Source organism: Heterodontus francisci, chromosome 4 (assembly GCF_036365525.1).
Source record: "Heterodontus francisci isolate sHetFra1 chromosome 4, sHetFra1.hap1, whole genome shotgun sequence".
Classification (NCBI taxonomy): domain Eukaryota; kingdom Metazoa; phylum Chordata; class Chondrichthyes; order Heterodontiformes; family Heterodontidae; genus Heterodontus; species Heterodontus francisci.
The window spans coordinates 40,347,905-40,373,053 of record NC_090374.1 but is presented as its reverse complement, the minus strand read 5'-3'; the positions used below and the strand labels follow the sequence as shown (position 1 = coordinate 40,373,053).

The 25,149-nt window shown below is 44.0% G+C and overlaps 1 protein-coding gene across 3 annotated transcripts in view; it reads left to right on the top strand.

Annotated features, from left to right (window-relative positions):
- Positions 1 to 23,991, top strand: part of LOC137368979 (long-chain-fatty-acid--CoA ligase 1-like) — a 199,085-nt gene extending 175,094 nt beyond the window's left edge. For all 3 annotated transcript variants that reach the window (XM_068029399.1, XM_068029398.1, XM_068029400.1), the window contains exons 17-21: positions 4,511 to 4,627; positions 7,194 to 7,337; positions 10,944 to 11,045; positions 12,001 to 12,072; positions 22,471 to 23,991. In XM_068029399.1, the coding sequence (XP_067885500.1) occupies positions 4,511 to 4,627; positions 7,194 to 7,337; positions 10,944 to 11,045; positions 12,001 to 12,072; positions 22,471 to 22,611 (576 nt within the window). In that variant the 3' untranslated portion in view covers positions 22,612 to 23,991. The remainder of the gene's footprint in view (positions 1 to 4,510; positions 4,628 to 7,193; positions 7,338 to 10,943; positions 11,046 to 12,000; positions 12,073 to 22,470) is intronic.
- The last annotated feature ends 1,158 nt before the right edge of the window (positions 23,992 to 25,149 follow it).

The following is a 25,149-nucleotide window of genomic DNA, read 5'->3' as shown; positions in this document are numbered from 1 at the left end:
CCTGCTCCCGCCCCGAACTGGGAAACTGTATCAACTTTGCTTCCAATTTCCACCCTTCTCTCACCTTTACATGGTCCATCTCTGACACTTCCCTTCCTCGACTTCTCTGTCTCCATCTCTGGGGTTAGGTTGTCTACTAATATCCATTATAAGCCCACCGACTCCCACAGCTACCTCGACTACACTTCTTCACACCCTACCTCCTGTAAGGACTCCATTCCATTCTCCCAGTTTCTCCATCTTCGATGCATCTGCTCTGATGATGCTACCTTCCATGACGGTGCTTCTGGTATGACCTCCTTTTTCCTCAACTGAGGATTCCCCCCCACTGTTGTTGACAGGGCCCTCAACCGTGTCCGGCCCATTTCCCGTACCTCTGCCCTCAACCCTTCCCCTCCCTCCCAGATCCGTGACAGGGTTCCCCTTGTCCTCACTTTCCACCCCATCAGCCTCCATATCCAAAGGATCATCCTCCGCCCCTTGTCCTCCACTTTCCACCCCATCAGCCTCCATATCCAAAGGATCATCCTCCGCCATTTCTGCCACCTCCAGCGTGATGCCACTACCAAACGCATCTTCCCCTCCCTTCCCCTGTCAGCATTCCGAAGGGATCGTTCCCTCCGCGACACCCTGGTCCACTCCTCCATTACCCCCACCACCTCGTCCCCATCCCATGCCACCTTCCCCTGCAATCGCAGGAGGTGTAATACCTGCCCATTTACCTCCTCTCTCCTCACTATCCCAGGCCCAAACACTCCTTTCAGGTGAAGCAGCGATTTACTTGTACTTCTTTCAATGTAGTATACTGTATTCGCTGCTCACAATGTGGTCTCCTCTACATTGGGGAGACCAAGCGCAGACTGGGTGACCGTTTTGCGGAACACCTCCGCTTGGTCCGCAAGCAGGACCCTGAGCTTCCGGTTGCTTGCCATTTCAACACTCTCCCCTGCTCTCATGCTCACATCTCTGTCCTGGGATTGCTGCAGTGTTCCAGTGAACATCAACGCAAGCTCGAGGAACAGCATCTCATCTACCGATTAGGCACACTACAGCCTGCCGGACTGAACATTGAGTTCAATAATTTCGGAGCATGAAACGTTAACTCTGCTTCTCTTTCCACATATGTTGCCAGACCTGCTGAGTGGTTCCAGCATTTCTTGTTTTTATTTCAGATTTCCAGCATCCGCAGTATTTTGCTTTTATTTTAGGTGGTAGGGAATATGGGATTACTGCAGGGTTAATATAAATGCGTGGTTGTTGGTCGGCACAGACTCGGTGGGCCGAAGGGCCTGTTTCAGTGCTGTATCTCTCTATAAAAAAAAATTCAATGACTCTGCTTTCACCGCCTTTTGAGGAAGAGAGTTCCAAAGACTCATGACCCTCTGAGAGAAAAAAAATTCTCCTCATCTGTCTTAATTGGGTGACTCTATATTTTTAAACAGCGACCCATAGTTCTAGACTCTTCCACAAGAGGAAACATCCTTTCCACATCCACCTTGTCAAGACCCCTCAGAATCTTTTATGTTTCAATCAAGTCTCCTCTTACTCTTCTAAACTCAAGCGGATACAAGCCTAGCCTGTTCAACCTTTCCTCATAAGACAACCCACCCATTCCAGGTATTAGTCTAGTAAACCTTCTCTGAATTGCTTCCAACGCATTTACATCCTTCCTTAAATAAGGAGACCAATATTGTACACAGTACTCCAGATGTGGTCTCACCAATGCCCTGTGTAACTGAAGCATAACATCCCTACTTTTGTATTCAATTCCCCTTGCAATAAATGATAACATTCTATTAGCTTTCCTAATTACTTGCTGTACCCGCATACTAACCTTTTGCGATTCCTGCACTAGGGCACCCAGATCCCTTTGCATCTCAGAGCTCTGCAAATCTCTCTCCAATTTAGATAATATGCTTTTTTAATTCTTCCTGCCAAAATGGACAGTTTCACTTTTTCCTGCATTATACTCCATTAGACTTTGATTCTGAGCACAAACCTAATGGGCAGAAGTATAAAATGCAAAGCCATTATAAATCACTTGTTAGGCCCGATTTGGAGTATTGTGTCTAATTGTTTTCACCACACTTTAGGAAGGATGTCAGGGCCTTGGAGTGGGCACAGTGGAGATTTACCAGAATGGTACCAGGGATGAGGAACTTCAGTGAAACAGAGAGAGTGGGCTTGTTCTCCTAAGAGTAGAGAAGGTTAAGGGGAGATTTAATGGATATGTTCAAGGTCATGCAGGGTTTTGATAGAGTAAATAAGAAGCAATTTTCTAGTGTCAGAAAGGTTGGTAACCAAAGGACACAAATTCATGGTAATGAAAAAGAACAGGAGGAAATACTTTTTTACGCAGTGATTTGTTGCGATCTGGAATGCATTGCCTGAAAGGGTGGTGGAAGCAGATTTAACAGTAACTTTCAAAAATGGATTGGGTATATAATTCAAGTGGAAAATTTGCAGAGCTATGACAAAGAGCAGGGAAGTGGGACGAATTGGATAGCTCTTTCAAAGAACTGGGATAAGCATGATGGGCCCAATGGCCTCCTCTGTGTTGTATCATTCTATGAATGAATTTAAGTCTGAACTGAAGATTAGAAGATCGTCCTCATGTGTACCATGCATATTTCAATAGGTTGTTGATTTTACTTTTTCCAAAAGGTTGAGGTGAGAACGCAGCCCTAACATAATCCGGTTATGAATTTGAAAGGCTCAGAGGTTACAGTCAATGTGGACCCAGCTGCTGGTGTGGACTTAAAGTTCTCGGATACCTAGAGATTCTAACAGGAAACATAGGCGCTCTCTATTCAATGTATCAAAAGCTTTTTTCCAAACTTTTGTAGGAAACATGTTGTATTTGCATAATTTGGCTGCCACCTGCTGTAGTGTAAATATCTGTTCAACGGTTGACCTATTCTCTGTGAAGCCAGGCTGCTGTTTGCAGTGTTTGAATCTGAGTTGTTGATGTGAGCAAGTGTCACCCAAGCAAGTACTTCAACAGCTATTGACAATAGGGTGATACTGCTGTAGTTTCCGCAGTCTGTTTTAGATCCCTTGTCTTTATTTGTTCACGATTTGTGGGCATTGCTGGCAAGGCCAGAATTTATTGCCCAATCATGAATGCCATTGAGAAGGTGGTGGTGAGCCATCTTCTTGAACTGCAGCAATTCATGTGATGTAGGTACACCCACAGTGCTGTTGGGGAGGGAGTTCCAGGATTTTGACCCAGCGACAGTGAAGGAACGGCGATATATTTCCATGTCAGGATATGGTACGTGAATTGGAGGGGAACTTGCAGGCTGTGTTCCCATGTGTCTGCGACCATAGAACAGTACAGCACAGTACAGGCCCTTCGGCCCACGATGTTGTGCCGACCCTTTAACCTACTCTAAGATCAAGCTACCTACATACCGTTGTCCTTCTAGGTGGTAGAGGTCTTGGGTTTGGAAGGTGCTCTCGAAGGAGCCTTGGTGGGTTGCTGCAACGCATCTTGTATATGGTACACACTGCTGCCACTGTGTGCCAGTGATGGAGGGAATGAATATTTAAGGTGGTGAATGGTGTGCCAATCAAGCAAGCTGCTTTGTCCTGGATGCTGTCGAGCTTCGTGAGTGTTGTTGGAGTTGCACTCATTCAGGCAAGTCTTGCGTTCCTACATTCCAGTCCATGGGGTCATGCATCCGTAGCAGCTTGATTTCTGCTGATAATTTCCATAACCATTTTTCCAGCAGACTGCTTAGGTGAATGGCCCTGTACGATGGATGAGTTAAGGGTTCCCATGAGCCATTGTGCCAGTGAGAACAAATACAGAATCTGCAAATTAGGCCTCTCTCTCCGCACACTCTAATGAACTAGTATGCCATCGCCAACTCCTCACAGACTTGTCCACTTTGGTTGAACCTGCATGGCATAGGTCTGTGACCCTTCACTGGCAGTTTCCTGTTCTGCACTGCTAAGAGGTGTGACCAGTTATCTTATTAGAAAAATCCAGGCAGGAGAACAGAATCTTTCCTCTGGAGCCTGAGATTAAATAGGTAGGGGAGAGGCCATGATCAGATATCTAATTTCTATGCTCTGGGAATCTGAAATGATTGAAGGGGTGACTTGTATGTGGGTTATCAATTTATTTTTTTCCCAGGCTTTTTGACTGAAAAGTAAGGAATTGTATTGTATGGTGGTTGCCTTGTACACTGTTTTATTTGGTGTGCTATACATCATTCAAAAATGTCAAATTGGGTGCAAATCTGTTTTTATTTGGCATTTGCCTACTGAGTATTTTGTAACCCCAACTCATTGTTGTGAACAAGGATAGAGTATAAATTACATTCAACAGATGCACATCTTGGGGCCAGTTTATATAATTAACATGATACATTATTAGTATTGGGAGTTTTACTTTTAATTAGGAAATAAGTTGTGAAAACAAAATGTGGAGATGGTATTTTAGTTTTTATTATCAACACTTTTCTCATGGTGTCGGAAACACTCTTTGTGTTTCATCTTTCAGGTTTGTGTAAAAGGGACAAATGTTTTCCGTGGTTACCTAAAAGACCCTGAGAAAACAGCAGAAGCCCTGGATGTTTATGGCTGGTTGCACACTGGGGATATAGGAAAATGGCTGCCGGTAAGGAAGAAACTATTCTGATCGTATCCTGGTACAGTCCAAGTACAATTGGCTGGTAATACAAGTATGTTGTTATAGGACCATGAGTGAGTCCAAAGGATCCAGAAGTAACCTCATATTTTGTAAATATCAATTAGAATGCACTATTTATTTTCTTTACTTTTTCGCTAGCTTACTTTGTTACCAGTATCCGTCTCTTTATTTTCTGTAGATGCAGGCTTCTTTTTAATATTGTACTCTACGCAATTTTTAAATACTTGAACATTTTCAAGCTTTCATGAACTCTGGTTCTGGTACCTCAGCCATTTTCATGTGTGACCCTCAATCTCAAGTGGTTAGTCAAAGGGATGGGGTGCCGCAGTGATCTTGTCATCACTTGGAACTTCTTTTGAGGTTTCTGGATAGCAATCAGGAGTGGAACCTGAAATGGACATTGGGATATTTATCTGACTGTTCTGATTGGTGACACTGAATCTCCATACAAATTAGGAGCAGGAGTAGGACATTCGGCCCCTTCGAGCCTGCTCAGCCATTTAGTAAGATCTTGGCTGATCTGATTGTGGCCTCAACTCCACTTTCCCGCCTACCCCCGATACCCTTTGATTCACTTGTTAGTCGAGAATTTATCTACCTCTGCCTTAAAAATATTCAATGACCCCTGCCTCCACCACTCTCTGGAGAAGAGAGTTCAAAAGACTCTCAACCCTCTGAGAGAAAATATTTCTCTTCATCTCCTCCGTATTAAATGGACAACTTATTTTTATACTGTGTCCCCTAGTTCTAGTCTCTCCCACAAGGGGAAGCATGCTTTTAGCAATCCACCCTGTCCAGTCCCCTCAGGATCTTGTATGTTTCAATAAGATCACCTCTTATTAATTTGGAAAGCTTCCCATTGCATGATACTTTTACATGCAGTAACATGAGTGTGAATAGAAATAGGACCTGTGTTTCGGGTCAACTGATGACAGAATAGAAATCCTATAGGTATTTTTATCTGCCTCTGGAAATTTGAAATTTAATTACATAAACAATATGGAATATTATATGATATTATATTCGTTGCTGCAGATGCAGTAATTCAGAAGCAGTTAAAACAGTTGAATTATTAAAAATACCAATTTTTAATCATTTAAAATTCAGGCAGAATTGCTGAGGAATTGAATATTTTCCAATTTCAAGCATTCTTTGTGTCAAGAACAGCTGGGATTAGATGTAGTCTTAGGTTTCCTCTACTCTTCCCCAACAACATGCCTCGGCTTCTACCTGTGAAAAATATCTCCTGCTGCATATCACGCTAGCTATCCCTTTGGTTCCTCTAAGTGAGATTACCAGTCAGTGCCAAATTAAGGAGTAGTTTTGTGTTATGCATCCATTGCCATTAGGAATTCGAATGAGATTGCTCAAACTCATTTAACATAGAATCCTTAAAACTAGTAAATTTTTATCCTATTGATATGGGCTGTATTCAGACCCAGGTCTCAGTGGTGATAGGACACTGCATATCCACTCTGCTACTCAATCTGGCAAATGCCCACCGATATCTTCTAAACATGAGGCCTTATAATATGTGTGAACTAGACATGGACCTCTGTAACTTGGTAGAGTAATATTGTACCTCATCATCTATTTGGTGCTCCAAACATTCAGCAGTATAAAAACAAGAGGGAACCTGCATAATACAAACATGTTCGACAAACTTTTTATCAGATCTTTCCTTCACGCTAGCAGAAGTTTAAATCCTATTTGATCACACTTCACTACTGTAGCTGCCAAAGGTGCAAGCTTATTGGTGCACTAAAGCCCCATTGCAGAGAAATAGAATCAGTTTTCCCCTCCACCACACATCCCTTGCATGTCAGGTTTTAGTGGATTAATACCTTCTAAGGTACATGGTTGGAAGAAAAGATAAAATTCCAAAGGCTGGCTTATCTGCTAACTAATATATAGCCAGCAGGATGGGGAAAAAGTCTTAGGAAGTGATGATGAGCTTGTGCAAAGCACTGGTCTGTTCCCCTGCCCCCACACCCCGTCAGTGGAGCACTGTTCTGGGTGGTTCAAGGATGTTAAAGTAGGGCTTTGGAATAGGTCTCTTGTGATGTTGGTCGTGATGCACTGGCCTGAAAAGGGTTTAAGGAAAAAATAATAAATGGTTGGTGCCCACAGAGCTTTGAATGTCTAAATTTGACAAAAAGATGCAATAGATTATAACTTACATTGGCACACTTGTATAGTCTGCAGTAATGGTGTAATTGCAGTCTGAACAGATACTTACTGTGTGATCTCATCACTCACTGAGCTCCTGTCCCTACTGCTTGGCTTGAAGGCCCAACAGTCAGCCCCTACTGATGCCACTCCAGTTTACTGATGACCCATTTTTTCCCCTTTCATCTGCAATCTGCCTCTGTAACGACCAAGTAAGAAAGGAACGAGGAACCCTACTGCCATACAATCACACAGCTGTAAAATCTTTTAATAAATGGCAAGATTTGATTTATGTAAGAAATATATAGCAGCTTATGACTTAAAAAAAACGGGAAGCTGAACAAAATTTGCTTTGCTCAAACAGAATGGCACTCTGAAGATAATTGACCGAAAGAAGCACATATTCAAACTGGCACAGGGCGAGTACATTGCACCAGAGAAAATTGAGAACATCTATGTGCGGTCTGAGCCTGTGGCCCAGGTGTTTGTTCATGGCGACAGTCTGCAGGTAATTCTAATCTCCAAACTAGACAATAGGGGTCATTTAAATTCTGGCAAACTCAGTTGTGGCTCCTTAGGGGTGAATTTCAGTTTGCGCGGCAACGAGAAACAGGCTGTTGGTTCACTGTCACCCATTTTCTATGAGTGCATAAGATCATCTTGTGTCCGCACTCTGTCAAGCGATTGTTTAATGAGTGTATATTGCAATAAAACTAATTAGTGCAAGTTTTAGTTAAGCACTAGCATGACTTGGAAAACACCCGAATGTAGGCCTGCCAGATATTTGGAACAGTTCCCCTAAAAGAAGCCTAAGTGCACATCTTGGGCCTTATGAATCTGTCTTGTCAGCTTTGTATTTTGGCACCTCTAGGCTGGTGTAACTGGCTGATACATATTAATGATTTTATTTACTTATAAAAACTGTTTGATGTGATTACTCTTGGGAACTTCCATTCTATCCATATTTGCCAACGTAGCCATTTAAATCATTACAGTAGCATTGCTGTTTCTGTGTGTTTTATTCTGTTCTCAATTCTTTATTGTTTTATGTAAGAAAATTTACAGGTGTTCTCAGGTCATTGGTAAAAAGTATGTGCTATATGTGAGGGGTAGCATGGTGGTGGTTACTAGACTAGTAATCCTGAGGCCTGGCCTAATGATCTGGAGACAGGAGTTTAACTCCTACCATGGCAGCTGGGGAATTTGAATTCAGTTAATTAAGTAAAAATCTGGAATAAAAAGCTGATATCAATAATGGTGATCATGAAACTACTGGATTGTCATAAAAACCCATTTGGTTCCCTAATGTCCTTACTTGGTCTAGCCTGGCCTACATGTGATTCCAGACCCACAGCAATGTGGTTGATTCTTAACTGCTCTCTGAAATGGCATAGCAAGCCACTCAGTTGCATTTGAGAGGCAGTTCACTACCCCCTTCTTAAAGGCAATTAGGAATGGGCAATAAATGCTGGCCTTGCCAGCAATGTCCACATCCTGCGAATGAAGAAAAAAAATTACAGACTGTAATATTTTTAGGTATGAACATTGAGTGCCATGCATAGTTGCACAGTTTTGTAAATTAGGGTGGGACTGCTTGGTGACCAGGCTGAGATGTTTCCTGGCCAAGGAGCTTGTAGGTTTGTGTATAGAATTACATGGAATATACTGCACAGAAACAGGCCATTTGCCCAACCAGCCCATGCAGGTGTTTGTGAGGAGTTTGGACATTGAGTTGAGACAGATTGATGAGGGAAGGGCTGTCGATGTCATATACATGGACTTCAGTAAGGCGTTTGATAAGGTTCCCCATGGCAGGCTGATGGAGAAAGTGAAGGCGCATGGGGTCCAAGGTGTACTAGCGAGATGGATAAAGAACTGGCTGGGCAACAGGAGACAGAGAGTAGCAGTGGAAGGGAGTTTCTCAAAATGGAGACATGTGACCAGTGGTGTTCCACAGGGATCCGTGCTGGGACCACTGTTGTTTGTGATATACATTAATGATTTGGAGGAAAGTATAGGTGGACTGATTAGCAAGTTTGCAGACGACACTAAGATTGGTGGAGTAGCAGATAGTGAAGGGGACTGTCAGAGAATACAGCAGAATATAGATAGATTGGAGAGTTGGGCAGAGAAATGGCAGATGGAGTTCAATCAGGGCAAATGCGAGGTGATGCATTTTGGAAGATCCAATTCAAGAGTGAACTATACAGTAAATGGAAAAGTCCTGGGGAAAATTGATGTCCAGAGAGATTTGGGTGTTCAGGTCCACTGTTCCCTGAAGGTGGCAACGCAGGTAAATAGAGTGGTCAAGAAGGCATACGGCATGCTTTCCTTCATCGGACGGGGCATTGAGTACAAGAGTTGGCAGGTCATGTTACAGTTGTATAGGACTTTGGTTCGGCCACATTTGGAATACTGCGTGCAGTTCTGGTCGCCACATTATCAAAAGGATGTGGATGCTTTGGAGAGGGTGCAGAGGAGGTTCACCAGGATGTTGCCTGGTATGGAGGGCGCTAGCTATGAAGAGAGGTTGAGTAGATTAGGATTATTTTCATTAGAAAGACGGAGGTTGAGGGGGGACCTGATTGAGGTGTACAAAATCATGAGAGGTATAGACAGGGTGGATAGCAAGAGGCTTTTTCCCAGAGTGGGGGTTTCAATTACTAGAGGACACGAGTTCAAAGTGAAAGGGGAAAAGTTTAGGGGGGATATGCGTGGAAAGTTCTTTACGCAGAGGGTGGTGGGCACCTGGAACGCATTGCCAGCGGAGGTGGTAGATGCGGGCACGATGGAGTCTTTTAAGATGTATCTAGACAGATACATGAATGGGCAGGAAGAAAAGAGATACAGAACCTTAGAAAATAGGTGACATGTTTAGAGAGATGATCTGGATCGGCGCAGGCTTGGAGGGCCGAAGGGCCTGTTCCTGTGCTGTAATTATCTTTGTTCTTTTAGAAGTGGGTGGTGGAAGAGGATGGGACATTCGTGTACACATTTTATTCCTGCTTCAGGCTTCTGAATAGAGCGTCTGGGGCCAGTGAAAACTGAGTAGCTTTGCCCCCCACCTTGGATTTAACTCCATGCATACTCTGCCTGCTGCCAACAGAATAAAGACTCCTCTTACTTTCATGCTTTTGCAGCAAGTGTGTGCATTCTCCCACTTTGGGGTAACCTCTACTACAAACTTGGACAAAGCACATATGAGTCATTTGTCAGTCAGAACAAGTAATGTGCAGGTTGCGCATGGAACTAGGAAAACACCAAGAGGTAAAGGGGCCTTTCCTGCAGGCCCGCCTTCCACTCACTCCAAGGCAGAGTGATGCTAGAGCTGATGCTATAATGAGATGGATGTTGTACATTATGAACACACAATTATTAGTTTGCATGTAAAGCACAGGCATAATATTTCAAATGTTATTTGTCATATTTTACTGTTACACACGGAGTACAAATTTCATATATACAAAGTGTGCATTTGTTTTTGTGATTGTCCGATAGCTGATGAAAGGAACATGATTCACTTTAAGATTCTGCTATTCATCAACGTTGAAGAAAAACTGGAAAACTGTTACATATTGCTCTAAACACTAGCTTTTTATAGGTACCTGTGGATGATTCAGGGGCATGCTACAGAGATGCAGGTACAATTATCCCAACTCTATCCTCTGATCTCAACCACAGGAAGATGCCACAAAATGTGCTAGTACAAAAGGAAAAATAATTCTTCTGCATTGTTTGAAGTTAAAGGAGGTCATTAGAGGGCAAGAAATTAAAATATGTTACATCTTAGGCTTGCTCTTTACAAGTAGACATTGTTTAACAAGTTATTGCAGTCAACTCTTTTCAAATGTATGTTTGCATGTGTATTAGGAGGGGGTAAGTTTTCCTACACTTTTCTCACAACTTTTGTCCACATATCCAATGGAAAATTATTTGCACTTTTATTTTCCCTCAAAGTTTTAAATGATGCTATTTGAGAAATCCTTTATGAATTAACCCTATACGTCTCTAACTTCAAGCAAGGACGACGATTCTTAATGGTCTGTTGTATTATGTAGTATAATAATTAGTCTAAGTCTTATCTCACATTGAATACCATATTCTTGTATTACAGGCCTTTCTGGTGGGAATTGTAATACCTGATCCTGAAGTGTTACCTGCCTGGGCACAACGGAGACATATTAAAGGGTCATTTGAACAATTGTGTAAAAACAAGGCAAGTCTTGTCTGTTTTTAAAGCCATTCGTACAGACTGAGTATTGAACAGCAAATATTTGCATGCAGGTTACATTATTTTCATTGGCATGATGTAGTTGTTATAGGTAGGGGAAATTTGAAAAGGAAAGGTAGTGCAGTGTATGTTACATATATTTATGTATTCTGTTTACTATTCAGAACATGATGGAAAAAGAGAACTTGTAACATCAGGGTGTCCTGTAGCACTTCACAGCCACTGAAGGGAATGTAGTTACTGTGATCTAGGCAGTAGCCAATTACCACATGGCAAGGTCCTCCAAACAATAGTGAGATAAATGATCAGTTAATCTGCCTTGTTGGTGTTGGCTCAGGCATAAATGTTGATCAGGCCAACAGAAGGACTCCTCTGCTGCACTCCAAATTCTGTTCTGAGCTTTTATGTCCACCTGTATAGGTGTACAGGTCCTCAGCTTAGTGTTATCTGAAAGGCAGCACCTCCGAAACTGCAGCAGAGTCAGTACCAAATGTCAGCCTTGATTGTGTGATCAAGTGAAACTCTGACCACGTGACTTTGAGGCAAAAGTTACAATCACTGAGCCAAGCTGGGGATTGGTTTTAGAAAAGTTCTGTTCAATGTTCCCTTTAAGCTACACGGACATGCAGCAATCTGCAAGTCCCCGTGCAGGCTGCGCTCAAGTCAGCCCTTTGAAATTATTGCAAGTGCGCAGATGAGCAAAAGATTTATCGAGGGTGGAGACTTAAAGAAATTGCCCGTGTTCACAACAAAAACTAGAGGGAACATTGGTTCTGTAGCAAAAATTTGGTTCAGAACTTTTTATTATGTTGGTTAGAATACTTTTTTCTGTAATCTCGTAATTAAAATTCTTAGCTAAAATTCTGAGTGTTTTTCCTACACTTCTCTTAGCTTTGTTTATGTATCCAATGGAAAATTATTTGCACTTTTTTTACTCTAGGTTTTAAAGGATGCTATTTTAGAAAATTTGATAGAGATTGGAAAGGAAGCTGGACTCAAGTCATTTGAACAAGTAAGCAAGTAACTGGCTGTGTGCCACATCTTTTGCCTGCTGTTCATCTGTTTCCTTGTCTTTCTTCCTTCCTTCAAACTAAATGACTATCCCCCCCCACCCTCCATTGCTTCTGTGACCACTTGCTGCTGAGTGTGTATTAAGATTCTTCATGTCAACCCATTCAACATTGCTGATGAGAATAACAAGACATTTTTGTTTTTAAATAACTTCAAAGCTGACAAACCACTTTGAAATCACAGCTCCAAGAAAAAGCAGACAACTCGAGAAACAAAATTAACATCACAAACTAGAATTCAGTAATAGGCTCTGGATATAACCATTAACCCAGGCCTCTCCATTAAGGGGCAGAATTTTCCTTTTTGGGTCAGGAACCTGACATTGGGATCAAATGTGGGTTCAGACCCTGACCCATGTCGGGAGCAGTCACATAACTTCGACTTTTGTCTGGATTGGCCCATTAATGGGCAGAGGGTGCACTTGCCGTCCAATTAAGGACAGGTGGGTGGGCTTTTGAAGATGGAGGGCCAATAAGAGGCCCTCCAGCACTGAAGGAGCTCCAGCATGCTGTTCGAGGTAAGGGGGAGAGAGAGAGAGAGCCTCCATCTTGAGGTGCCTTCTCAGCACTTTTTAAAGTATTTGAAGTAAAAAATTGCCGCAGCTGCAGGACTACCATTTTGGAGGGGGATCCGCTTTACAGGGCCAGGTATGCTGGGAGAGCTCAAAATCACCCTGAAAATTTCTTTCAGCCTCTGACCTTTGGCCTTAATTGTCCTTTTTAATTACCTTAACAAGCTACCCACTGCTATGGGGGTGTTCACTGCTGATTGCACAGTTCTATTTGCATTTCTGCACATAATGATGCAGTCTGTGCCTGCATGCAAAAGACATGAACAATATCCAAGCTTGGTGGCAAGTGGCAAGTAACATTCCTGCTACATAAGTGTCAGGCAATCACCATCTCCAACAGGAGAATCTAATTACCTTGACATTCAATGGTATTACCATTGCTGATTCCTCCACTATCAACATTCTGGGGGATTGACCATTGACCAGACACTTAACTAGACCAATCACATAAATACTGTGGCTACAGGAGCAGGTCAGAGGGTGGGCATTCTGCAGCAAGTGACTCACCTGACTCCCAAAGCCTTATTAACAGCTACAAGGCGCAAATCTGGAGTGTGATAGATTTCACTTAACTTCCTTGGATGGGAAACAGCTCCAACAATGCTCAAGAAGCTCCACACCATCCAGGAAATGAAAACCTGCTTGATTGGCACCTCATGAAATATTCACTCCCTCATCCGCCAGTGCACCGTATCTGCAGTGTGTGCCATCTACAAGATGCACTGCAGCATCTCACCGAGGCTTCTATGACAGCACCTCCCAAAACATGATCTCTACCACTTAGAAGAATAAGGGCAACAGGCTCATGGGAAGACTACCACCTCTAAGACACACATCATCTTGACTTGGACGTATATTGCTGTTCCTTCATCATCACTGGGTCAAAAGCCTGGAACCCCCTAACAGCGCTGGGTGAGAGTACCTTCACCATACAGACTGCAGTACTTCAAGAAGATGGCTCACAACGACTTTCTCAAGGGTAATTGAGGATGGGAAATAAATGCTGGCCTTTCCAGCGATGCTCATATCCCAAGAATGAATAAATACAAAAATAAATGTTTCTCTCTCTCTCTCTCTCTGTCGCTGTACAGGTACTGCCCTCCAATACCATTCACCACCATTCTGGTGTTCACTGCACTCTCGGGGGGGGGGGGGGGGGGGGGGGGGGGGGGTTGAGAAAGGTCAGGCCTTTTCCCAGTAAGGTGGATCTAGTGGCCCCTGTATCCCTGGGAATCATTATGGGCTTGCTGCCTCACTTGAGGGGTATGGGGTTACTTTCCCTTCAGACACAAAACCTTGATAACCCTCAGGAATCCTATTAAATTTTCCTGCACTTGCAGCCGTAAGCTTCCTGGGTCTCACTTACTGCAGTTAAAGCCACAGCTTGTTCTGCTGTGCTTTCCATCAGGATCCCGTCTTCACTGAGCAGGTGCGTCCTGATTAACCCTACAGATTTTCCCTTTAGTTTCCAGCAGTCAGCTCTTAAATGCCCTGCTTCATTACTATGGAAGCACACAGGTCTCCGGGTCTCACTCTTGCTAACAGCACCTTCCTTTTTGGCTAGAGGAGGGCCCCCTGTGTCTCCTGCTTTTCTTCCTCTCCCAGGACTGCTTGGGCTTCGATCACCTTCCCACCCTTTGTCCCTTTCAAATTTTTGGGGGTGACTAGGGAATGTTCTCCTCTGGGAAACCGACATAAATTAAAGCAGACTCATCGGCCAGAACAGCTTGCCGGGCTCTCTGGACCCACTGCTCCTCTACATGGGTCTTAATGGAGAGTGGGAGATAGTGTTTAAATTCCTCTAACAGAATTAGTTCTCTGAGATTCTCATAGCTGAGCTGTACTTTAAGAGCCCTCAGCCACTGGTCAAAAGCCAGCTGCTTACTTCTTTCAAATTCCGGATAAGTTTGATTAGCTTGCTTTTTGGGGGTTCTAAACTTTTGACAATAGGCTTCGGGTACTAATTCATATGCCCCAAAGATAGCACTTTTTGTCAGTTCATGATTTGATGAACTCTCATCTGGCAACAGGGAATAAATCTCATGGGCTTTTCCAGTTAGCTTGCTTTGCAGTAAAAGAGGCCAGGTCTCAGCTGGCCATCTTAGCTGCCTTGCCAGTTTCTCAAAGGATACAAAAATCTTCTACATCTTCCTCATTGCATTTTGGAATTATTTGAGCTAGTTTTAACAATTCTGTACCCAGCCCTGAATTACACTCCTCCATATTGGCCTTGCTTTCACTGGGGTTACTCTGTCGCACAGCCCCCCCTCCCCCCACCCCAGTTAACTCGAACCACTTCAGCTCTCTTTCGTCACATTCCTTCTGGAATATTCTTTCTCTCCTGCCTTTCATTTTCTTCACGTTCCTTCTGGAAGGCTCTCTCTTTCTCCCTCTCCTACCTCTCTCTTTCTCTTTCCCTGTCTTCTAATTCAAGTTCCTTTTGTTCCACTTGTATCTTTGCTAATAATACCCTGTCGGAGTCTGCTTCTAACCTTGTTTCTGCTTCTTCAGATTCAAGGGAAAAATGGTTGGCCACTAGTCTTAGGAGTTCAGACTTCCTAGCCTTGCCACGTACAGTGATCCCACACTGCTCAGTCATTTTTCTCAGCTCCTCCATAGACAGTGCTTTTAACTTAACCCAAGTTACTTCACCCTGGCTTGGGGCGCCACTAGCTTCAGTTGCAGACACGTTAGCATTCAATCACACACAACCACAAGAAAACCTGTTTTGAAATCTTGCTCTTTTTTGATTGGGAACAATTTGGCTTCCCACTTCCATTTCTCTCATTTGTCTGTTGGTAAAGTTCCGGATGGTAGCACCCTAATTTTTGTTATGACCCGGTGAGGAAGGTCTCTGGGGTTCCCTCTCAGCCTTCACCTTGTCTTACTGTAACAGGGTTTAATTTTAAACACACTGTTTTTAGCTCCCCCTTGGTGAATCCTTGTTCACCGCTTTCCAATTATAAGGCAAAGAAACCAGCACAAACAGATTTTCTTAGGTTTAAAGAAGAAAAGTTGAAATTTATTAAACTTAAAACTCTAATTCGGTTGACGCCTACGGATACACGACGTACCCAGGCTAGCATGCATACACGATACACGTGTGCAAATAGAGACAGAAAAGAGCAGAAGAAATAAAGTGGAGAAGTTTGAGGCAATATCTGGAGTTTTTGTTATGGTTCTTCGAGCTCACTGTAGAGTCCTTAACTGTGGGTGGTTCTTGCTTTTCGTTGGGGCCCAGTATTCTTCTTAAACCTTGTTCATTGTAGGAAACTTTTCTCTCTTGAGGTTCATGTGTCAGTGGATTCAGAGGCTTGTGAGAAAGAGATGGGATCAGACAGGAGAAATCTCAGTCCAGGAGAAAACAGTCTTTCTGAGTTCAAACTCTCTGTGGCTGGTTTAAAAAATCCCTTGGAACAGCCAGTTAGTCATGTGACCAGCTGGTCCAACCAGTCCTGGATTGTATCACCTTAGCAGTCTCTGGAATGCTCCTCTTACACACAATACCTGATGATAAAGGTCCATTGTGGGTTGAATGTTTCAGGGAATGGCACTTTGTCCTTCCACATACTGTCTGTTAATAGGCAAATGTGTTTCCCAGCCACGGCTGATCTGTTTAACAAGTCATTTCCTCGCTCCTGCGACAATTTAAAATCAATGTTCATGGCAAAATTAATGTGCCTCATTCTTGGCAGGTGGGGGCCTAGCATGACAAGTTTTACTTCTGTTTTCACAAAACTGTAACTTAAAAAATTTAAATGGGCCTGAAGGGTTTGAAGCCCTTTTAAAAATGGCACTGGCGCATGTGCAGTGGTGCTGGACGTCATTGCTGGGGATGGAGCGCCCGCTCCCTCTACGTCATTGGGGGCGGGCGTTCTGCCCCCTCCATGTAAATGAACCACCATGCTAAATATCGCAGCAGCTCCGTGGGGCAAATCCCACGTGTGCACTCCACTGCTTTTGACCAGGAAAAATCCAGCACATAGTATAGAGTTCCCATTAGTTCAGGGAATTGCATACACTAGTCTTTATCGCAGCACTTCATAGTTAATTAATAAGAAAAATTGCATGAAGTATCTTTAATGCTCGTGGGATATCCCAAAGCGATTCACACCCATTGAAATACTTTTGAAGTGCTGTCATTGTTTTTAATGTAGATAAATATGGAAGCAATGTGTACGGTCTCATAGTGGTTCTGAGCTGCCTTGTTGAATCGCTACTGTCTGTGTAGTGAAGATACAGTACAGCTGGGGAGGAAGTTCCAGGATTTTGACCCAACAATGATGAAGGAATGGCAATATATGTCCAAGTCAGAATGGTGTGTGACTTATAGATGGTTGGCTTCCCACGTATCTGCTGCCCTTGTCCTGGACTAATAATCCAGAGAAGTGAGTTTAAATCCCACCATGGCAGTTAGGACATTTAAATTCAGTTAATTGAATAAATCTGGAAATTAAAAAGCTAGTATCCGTAATGACACTACCAGATTGTCATTAAAAACCCATCTGGTTCACTAATGCCTTTTAAGGAAGGAAACCTGCTGCCTTTGCCCATTCTGGCCTATATGTGATTCCAGACAGACGGCAATGTGGTTGCTTCTTAGCTGCCCTCTGAAATGGCCTAACAAATAACACTGTTGTATTAAGTGTTCTGAGAAACTTTAATCCAGCAGTTTAAGAGCACAACTCACCACCACTTTCTCTAGGGCAATTAAGGATGGACAATAAATGTTGGCCTTGCCAGCGGTGCACACATCTTATGAATGAATGAATTTAAAATAGCCAGTTTGCATACAGCAAAAATACATGAACAGCTCGAGATAAATGATCAGATAATCAAGGCTGACACTGAGCACAACTGAAACCACCCTAAGGTTTTCATATGTTTCCATCCACATATTATAAAAAACATGTACAATTTAAATATTGCAGTTCTCTGCCCTCCATTCTTTAGCATACTTGAGATGGCTTGCTGTATATCCAAATTTCTAAAATTTAACAATTAGTATATTCTTTCTTTTTTTCTTCTTTTGGGCCTCCTTATCTCGAGAGACAATGGATACGCGCCTGGAGGTGGTCAGTGGTTTGTCAAGCAGCGCCTGGAGTGGCTATAAAGGCCAATTCTGGAGTGACAGGCTCTTCCACAGGTGCTGCAGAGAAATTTGTTTGTTGGGGCTGTTGCACAGTTGGCTCTCCCCTTGCGCCTCTGTCTTTTTTCCTGCCAACTACTAAGTCTCTTCGACTCGCCACAATTTAGCCCTGTCTTTATGGCTGCCCGCCAGCTCTGGCGAATGCTGGCAACTGACTCCCACGACTTGTGATCAATGTCACACGATTTCATGTCGCGTTTGCAGACGTCTTTATAACGGAGACATGGACGGCCGGTGGGTCTGATACCAGTGGCGAGCTCGCTGTACAATGTGTCTTTGGGGATCCTGCCATCTTCCATGCGGCTCACATGGCCAAGCCATCTCAAGCGCCGCTGACTCAGTAGTGTGTATAAGCTGGGGATGTTGGCCGCTTCAAGGACTTCTGTGTTGGAGATATAGTCCTGCCACCTGATGCCAAGTATTCTCCGAAGGCAGCGAAGATGGAATGAATTGAGACGTCGCTCTTGGCTGGCATACGTTGTCCAGGCCTCGCTGCCGTAGAGCAAGGTACTGAGGACACAGGCCTGATACACTCGGACTTTTGTGTTCCGTGTCAGTGCGCCATTTTCCCACACTCTCTTGGCCAGTCTGAACATAGCAGTGGAAGCCTTACCCATGCGCTTGTTGATTTCTGCATCTAGAGACAGGTTACTGGTGATAGTTGAGCCTAGGTAGGTGAACTCTTGAACCACTTCCAGAGCGTGGTCGCCAATATTGATGGATGGAGCATTTCTGACATCCTGCCCCATGATGTTCGTTTTCTTGAGGCTGATGGTTAGGCCAAATTCATTGCAGGCAGACGCAAACCTGTCGATGAGACTCTGCAGGCATTCTTCAGTGTGAGATGTTAAAGCAGCATCGTCAGCAAAGAGGAGTTCTCTGATGAGGACTTTCCGTACTTTGGACTTCGCTCTTAGACGGGCAAGGTTGAACAACCTGCCCCCTGATCTTGTGTGGAGGAAAATTCCTTCTTCAGAGGATTTGAACGCATGTGAAAGCAGCAGGGAGAAGAAAATCCCAAAAAGTGTGGGTGCGAGAACACAGCCCTGTTTCACACCACTCAGGATAGGAAAGGGCTCTGATGAGGAGCCACCATGTTGAATTGTGCCTTTCATATTGTCATGGAATGAGGTGATGATACTTAGTAGCTTTGGTGGACATCCGATCTTTTCTAGTAGTCTGAAGAGACCACGTCTGCTGACGAGGTCAAAGGCTTTGGTGAGATCAATGAAAGCAATGTAGAGGGGCATCTGTTGTTCACGGCATTTCTCCTGTATCTGACGAAGGGAGAACAGCATGTCAATAGTCGATCTCTCTGCACGAAAGCCACACTGTGCCTCAGGGTAGACGCGCTCGGCCAGCTTCTGGAGCCTGTTCAGAGCGACTCGAGCAAAGACTTTCCCCACTATGCTGAGCAGGGAGATTCCACGGTAGTTGTTGCAGTCACCGCGGTCACCTTTGTTTTTATAGAGGGTGATGATGTTGGCATCGCGCATGTCCTGGGGTACTGCTCCCTCGTCCCAGCACAGGCATAGCGGTTCATGTAGTGCTGAGAGTATAGCAGGCTTGGCACTCTTGATTATTTCAGGGGTAATGCTGTCCTTCCCAGGGGCTTTTCCGCTGGCTAGGGAATCAATGGCATCACTGAGTTCCGATTTGGTTGGCTGTATGTCCAGCTCATCCATGACTGGTAGAGGCTGGGCTGCATTGAGGGCAGTCTCAGTGACAGCATTCTCCCTGGAGTACAGTTCTAGGTAGTGCTCAACCCAGCGGTCCATCTGTTTGCGTTGGTCAGTGATTATGTCCCCCGATTTAGATTTGAGGGGGGTGATCTTCTTGATGGTTGGCCCAAGAGCTCTCTTCATGCCATCATACATTCCTCTGATGTTTCCGGTGTCTGAGGCCAGCTGAATATGACTGCATAGGTGTTGCCAGTAGTCGTTTGCGCAACGCCTAGCTGTTCTTTGTGCAGTACTTCTGGCTGCTTTAAGTGCTGCGGATGTTAAATCGCTGGGGGCTTTCTTGTAGTTCAAAAGTGCAATGCGCTTAGCGGCTATGACAGGTTCCAGCTCTTCATTATGAGATTGAAACCAGTCTGCATTTCTCTTCGCACTTTTGCCGTAGGTGGTCAAAGCTGACTCATAGATGGCGTCTCTGATGTGGGCCCACTTGGTCTCAGCATCCCCTGTGGGAGTGTTTTGAAGGGCTGTTACAAGTGAATTTAGAAATTTTTGTAACAGCTGTGGGTGAGAAATTCTGCTCGTGTTGATGCGCGGGTGGCCCTTCTGCTTGGAATGATGCAACTTCTTTGGTCTGAGTCTAACCTTGCTGCACACCAGGGAGTGGTCGGTGTCGCAGTCCGCACTGTGGAAGCTGCGTGTGATTTGAACACTGTTTAAGGCGGCTCGCCTTGTGACAATGAGGTCTAGCTGGTGCCAACGACGTGATCTTGGGTGCCTCCATGAAACCTGGTGACAGGGTTTAGTGTGAAAGAACGAGTTGGTGATGCAGAGGTTATGATAGGTACACAATTCAAGCAGTCTCTGCCCGTTCTCATTCATCCTTCCAACGCCATAGCGCCCAAGGCAGGAGGGCCATGAGTCATGGTCGGCCCCAACCCTGGCATTAAAGTCCCCCAGCAGGAATAGGTGTTCGGTGTTGGGGATGCTGCTAATGATGTTATGGAGTTGTTCATAGAACTGGTCTTTAGCTTCAGGTGCGGAACAGAGTGTTGGAGCATAGATGCTGAGTAGGTGTACTGGACCAGAGGTGGTGAGCAGTCGGATGGACAGTATGCGTTCCGAGCCATTTGAGGGAGGCTCTATCATGCTGAGCAAGGAGTTTCTGATGGCGAAGCCCACTCCATGCTGTCTTGGTTCTTCAGGATCCCTGCCCTGCCAGAAGAAGGTGTAGTCTTGCTCTGCTAGAGAGCCACTCGCGGGGAGGCGAGTCTCCTGAAGTGCTGCAATGTCCACATTGAGTCTACTGAGCTCGTTGTTAATGATGGCGGTCTTCCGAGAATCGTTGATTTGTGTAAGGTCTTCCGACAGGCCAGGACACATAGTTCTGACGTTCCAGCTTGCAAAGCGAAGGGCTGGTACCTTCTTTCCTTTTTTCATGTTGTTTGGTGCGGTGTATCAGTCCACCTTTCGGGCAATGACCCTGAGCTCCAAGCACCCATTGAAGCAGGCAGACTGTGGCGGGACAGAACCTTATTGACCGGGGGCTGCCCGGTTTGAGGCGGGCGGTAGCTGTCCAGTGAGGTGCAATGACCTCTCCCACCGACAAAGGCAACCCGTGGCGCCCAGTTTCTACGCCAATTTATCTGGACTTATAACCCGTAACTGCTGCCTTCCGTGTTGTTTCAGTCGCTGTGAGGCAACTATGGAGTGACCTCTCCATGGCGCATGCCTGGGCAAATTTATGGAGGTTGAGAGTTGCCCAGTCGTCAAAACCCCCCTCTCGGCCTTTCTGGTGGGGTCCAAAGGAGTGCAGGACACGACGTTTGGCACCAGTATGGCTGCAGGAACTGCCGGAAACATGCCAAAGGTGACACATGACCGCCTACGGGGTTCCGCTCCGGATTTTCTGTTAGGGTTTACTCCCTTAGCCTTGGTCTCTCACGAGACGCCCACAAGGCAGTGGGGTTGTTGGGGCCCCTACACAGGTGTAGGATGGTGCCGGTGGGAGGAGGGGATGCAAGGGGGAGGGGTAGAGGGAGGGTATATTATTTATTATATTATAATTAGTATATTAAAGCGACTTTATCTCTGATAAAGAGCATGTGGGATGAGACGAACACTGAAAAGTAATGATATCAGAAACAAAGAAATGTCAGGGTTTTTTTAGAATCATATAATGGTTACAACACAGAAGAAGGCCATTCAGCCCATTGTGTCTGTGCCAGCTGGCTGTAAGAGCAACTCCGCTGCGTAGGTTGCCTTTGGTTCTTTTGCAGTTCACCTTAAATCGGTGCCCACTGTTTCTTGACCCTTCCACCAATGGGAACAGTTTCTCTCTATCTACTCTGTCCAGACCCCTCCTGATTTTGAACACCTCTATCAAATCTCCTCTCAACCTTTTCTTTAAAGAGAACAGCCTCAGCTTCTCCAATCTAGCCTCATAACTGAAGTCCCTCACCCCGGAACTATTCTTGTAAATCTTTTCTGCACCCTCTCCAATGCCTTCACACACTTCCTAAAGTGTGGTGCCTAGAATTGGACACCGTACTCTCGCTGAAGCCAAACCAGTGTTTTATAATAACCTCCTTGCTTTTGTACTTTATGTCTCTATTTATAAAGCCAGGATCCTGTATGCCTTATTAACCACTTTCTCAACCTGCCCTGCCACCTTCAATGATTTGTGCACATATACCCCCACATTCCTCTGCTCCTGCACCCACTTTAGAATTGTATCTGTTATTTCATATTGTTGATATAAAATGAGCAAATAGGACCATGCTGCTCTTGACTTGAGCAATACATGTGTCTCTACCAGTTACTATGAGGATTATGATTTCTTTTGTAGAATATATACACACAGACAAATTTACATTAGAATTGAATTGAGCCAGAAGACAATCTGACTTGTTAATCATGTACTCTTTTCATTTTGAATAGGTGAAGGACATCTCTCTATATCCTGAGATGCTAACTGTTCAAAATGGCCTTCTGACGCCAACATTCAAGGCAAAGAGAGCAGAGCTGAGAAAATTCTTCCGTTCACAAATTACTGAACTTTACAAAAACAACACTGCATAAACAAATACATTTCTTTGAAGCAAATCTAATTAATGGCCTTGTTCATTTGATAATGATAAACTGTTAACAGATGCTTTGCAATGATCTCCTACAAGAGTATATATATATATATTCATATTTTGTACAACAAGCCTTATGAGCCAAAAATATCGGAACAGATCACTGTTTAAATCTATGGATTTCCAAAATGCCTTATGTTTGAAACATTCGTCTCTTTCATGGGGGAATGGTATAACAAACTTGAAATGAAATGGAAGCACAAATTAAGTTGCACTTGGGTGAAAGGATATACGATTGTCTCAAATGCACTATTGAGTAACATTTTTATATCTATGTACACAGCAACTGTTGCACAAATGTCTAAAGATGAAATGAAGGTTAACACTGAAAGCTTTAACAAGATTAAATATTTAATTTATAATATCTCCCTAAGGTTTAATATTTGATGTATAAGAAAAAAAGGCTTGGCATTGTAAATGTTTTTGTACACAAAACCAAAAGAGAATTTGCAAAATTGTCAGTGAAATTAAAATAAAAGTATGTTTTGTGTATTTCGGTTCATCATTGCAGTAAATTCTATGCATTGATCACAAAAATGACTCGCTGTGTTGAAATGAGATGGATATAGAAACCTTGTGAAGTATGTTATGTGACCCTATTCACTGCATGCTGAATGGTACTTGATCATCTAGCCACAAAACCTGTTTCAACACTATATGTAGCCAGTTCTATAGTAGTTGGCGTCTTCTGCACTCTCAATCATCTGCAGTCTTTCAGTGGAGGAATTGCAAATAAAGATCCGTAACTTAGAGCTCCAGAAATAGTTCTTTCGTCCAATTGGGAACATGCAGCATATTGTGCTGTGCTGGTGTACTCTAAAGTTTCAGAATTAAAGAACACTAACTGTAGCTTGCTAACTGCATGATTTTTTTTCCTACACAACAAACCCTTTATTCTTGGAGGGTGCCACTTTCACATTACTGGAAGAGGAAAAAAATCTGAAATCTAATTTTCCCGTTGTGTGTTCTGAAGATTCTGCATTAGCAAATGCAGATTATTTTTAACATATTCTTGTGCCTCCAAAACTGAGTCTGAATTATGCATAGGTGCTCTGAAGTCAAGTGACCAATGCTTATTTAAATATTTTACCTATCCACCATACCCATCTTAGTATACTGAAGTCTATTCATTTTAGTAAATGAAAGGAGGTGTTTTATGTTTTCTACTAAATTATCATATAAGGGAACAAATGGCATAAATAAGATTGCTATTTGGTGAACATGTGCTGTTTATGAACTGTGGTGTCTTAAATGTCATGTTGAATCATCCATTATTATATCTTAAATATATTGATAATAAAAGTTTTACATTTAGTCCACACTTCTCGTCTATCAGGATTTAATGTTGCACTTTTTTTGTCACATATCACGCTTTTTCTATTGTGCAGCAAGTCTGTTTACGCTGAGCTGTGATGTAATGCTGATTCAGTCCTCCTTGTTATGGGTCACTGTTGGACTAACTTATTGCTGGAATTGATCATATTGCTCTGTGCCTCCCTGCTGAAAATCCCCCTCATCACTGCCTGTTCTTCCTGTCGCTTCCATTCCCAAATGCTACATGTCTGCTGAAGCCTTGAAATTTGAGGTTGTGGACTGCCTGCTGCCTGCTCAATACTGGGAAAATGGGTCTTAGCGGGAGAGGAAAAAGCAGTGGTGGAGAAACCGTGTGGTGATGGTAAGGAGAAGAGAAAGGATGGGACTGTAGTGGGGGAGGAGGGGATGTAACCCTGGAGCCAAATGCAAGTGCAATGTAAGCACTTTCTAAAACAAACCCAAATTTGGGGAGCTGAGGGAGAAAGAGGATGAGCTGGTAAAGCTGGTGTGAACGGTGGGAGTACTTCAGTGGAGGTGGTGAGATGAAGTTTCCACCAAAGATGCCGCTTCAAAACTCATCTGGCTAGATTTTAAGAGCGCACCATCGCTCATGGCGGAGAGCTCAAAAAATGGCGGCACGCCGAGGAGCTGCTGCGATCTCCCACGCGGCGGCTCATTTAAATAGCCGGGGTGGCCCACCTCCCCAATCACATGGAGAGGGTGAGCTGGCCATTGCCGGCAATGGCATCAGCTGCCTGTGTGCAGGCGCTGGCACCATTTTTAAACAGCAGCCAGCCCTGCTGACAAATTTGAATTTTTAAAGTGAACCCCCCAAAATTTATAAAATAAAATTGTAACTCCCCTTTTCGACCCCCCAATTAAATTACAGTTAGTATTTCCCTTTCCCCCCGCCCCAAAAAACACTTGCCTTTGAATTCTGACCTGCCCACCCCCCCAACCCCGAGACTGCATAAGGTTGAAGGTTCACCCCTTCACACCAACCACTACACTGATATGTATTTGACCCCCTTTCCCTCCCCACCACCCCCCCACAGTAAAAATCTTAGCTCATCCCCACTGCCCTCCAGTGTCACACCTGCTTTCCCCAGATGGGGAATGCCGGCCACTGTGCCAATGATTGCAGCAGGCCCAGAAAATTCAAGGT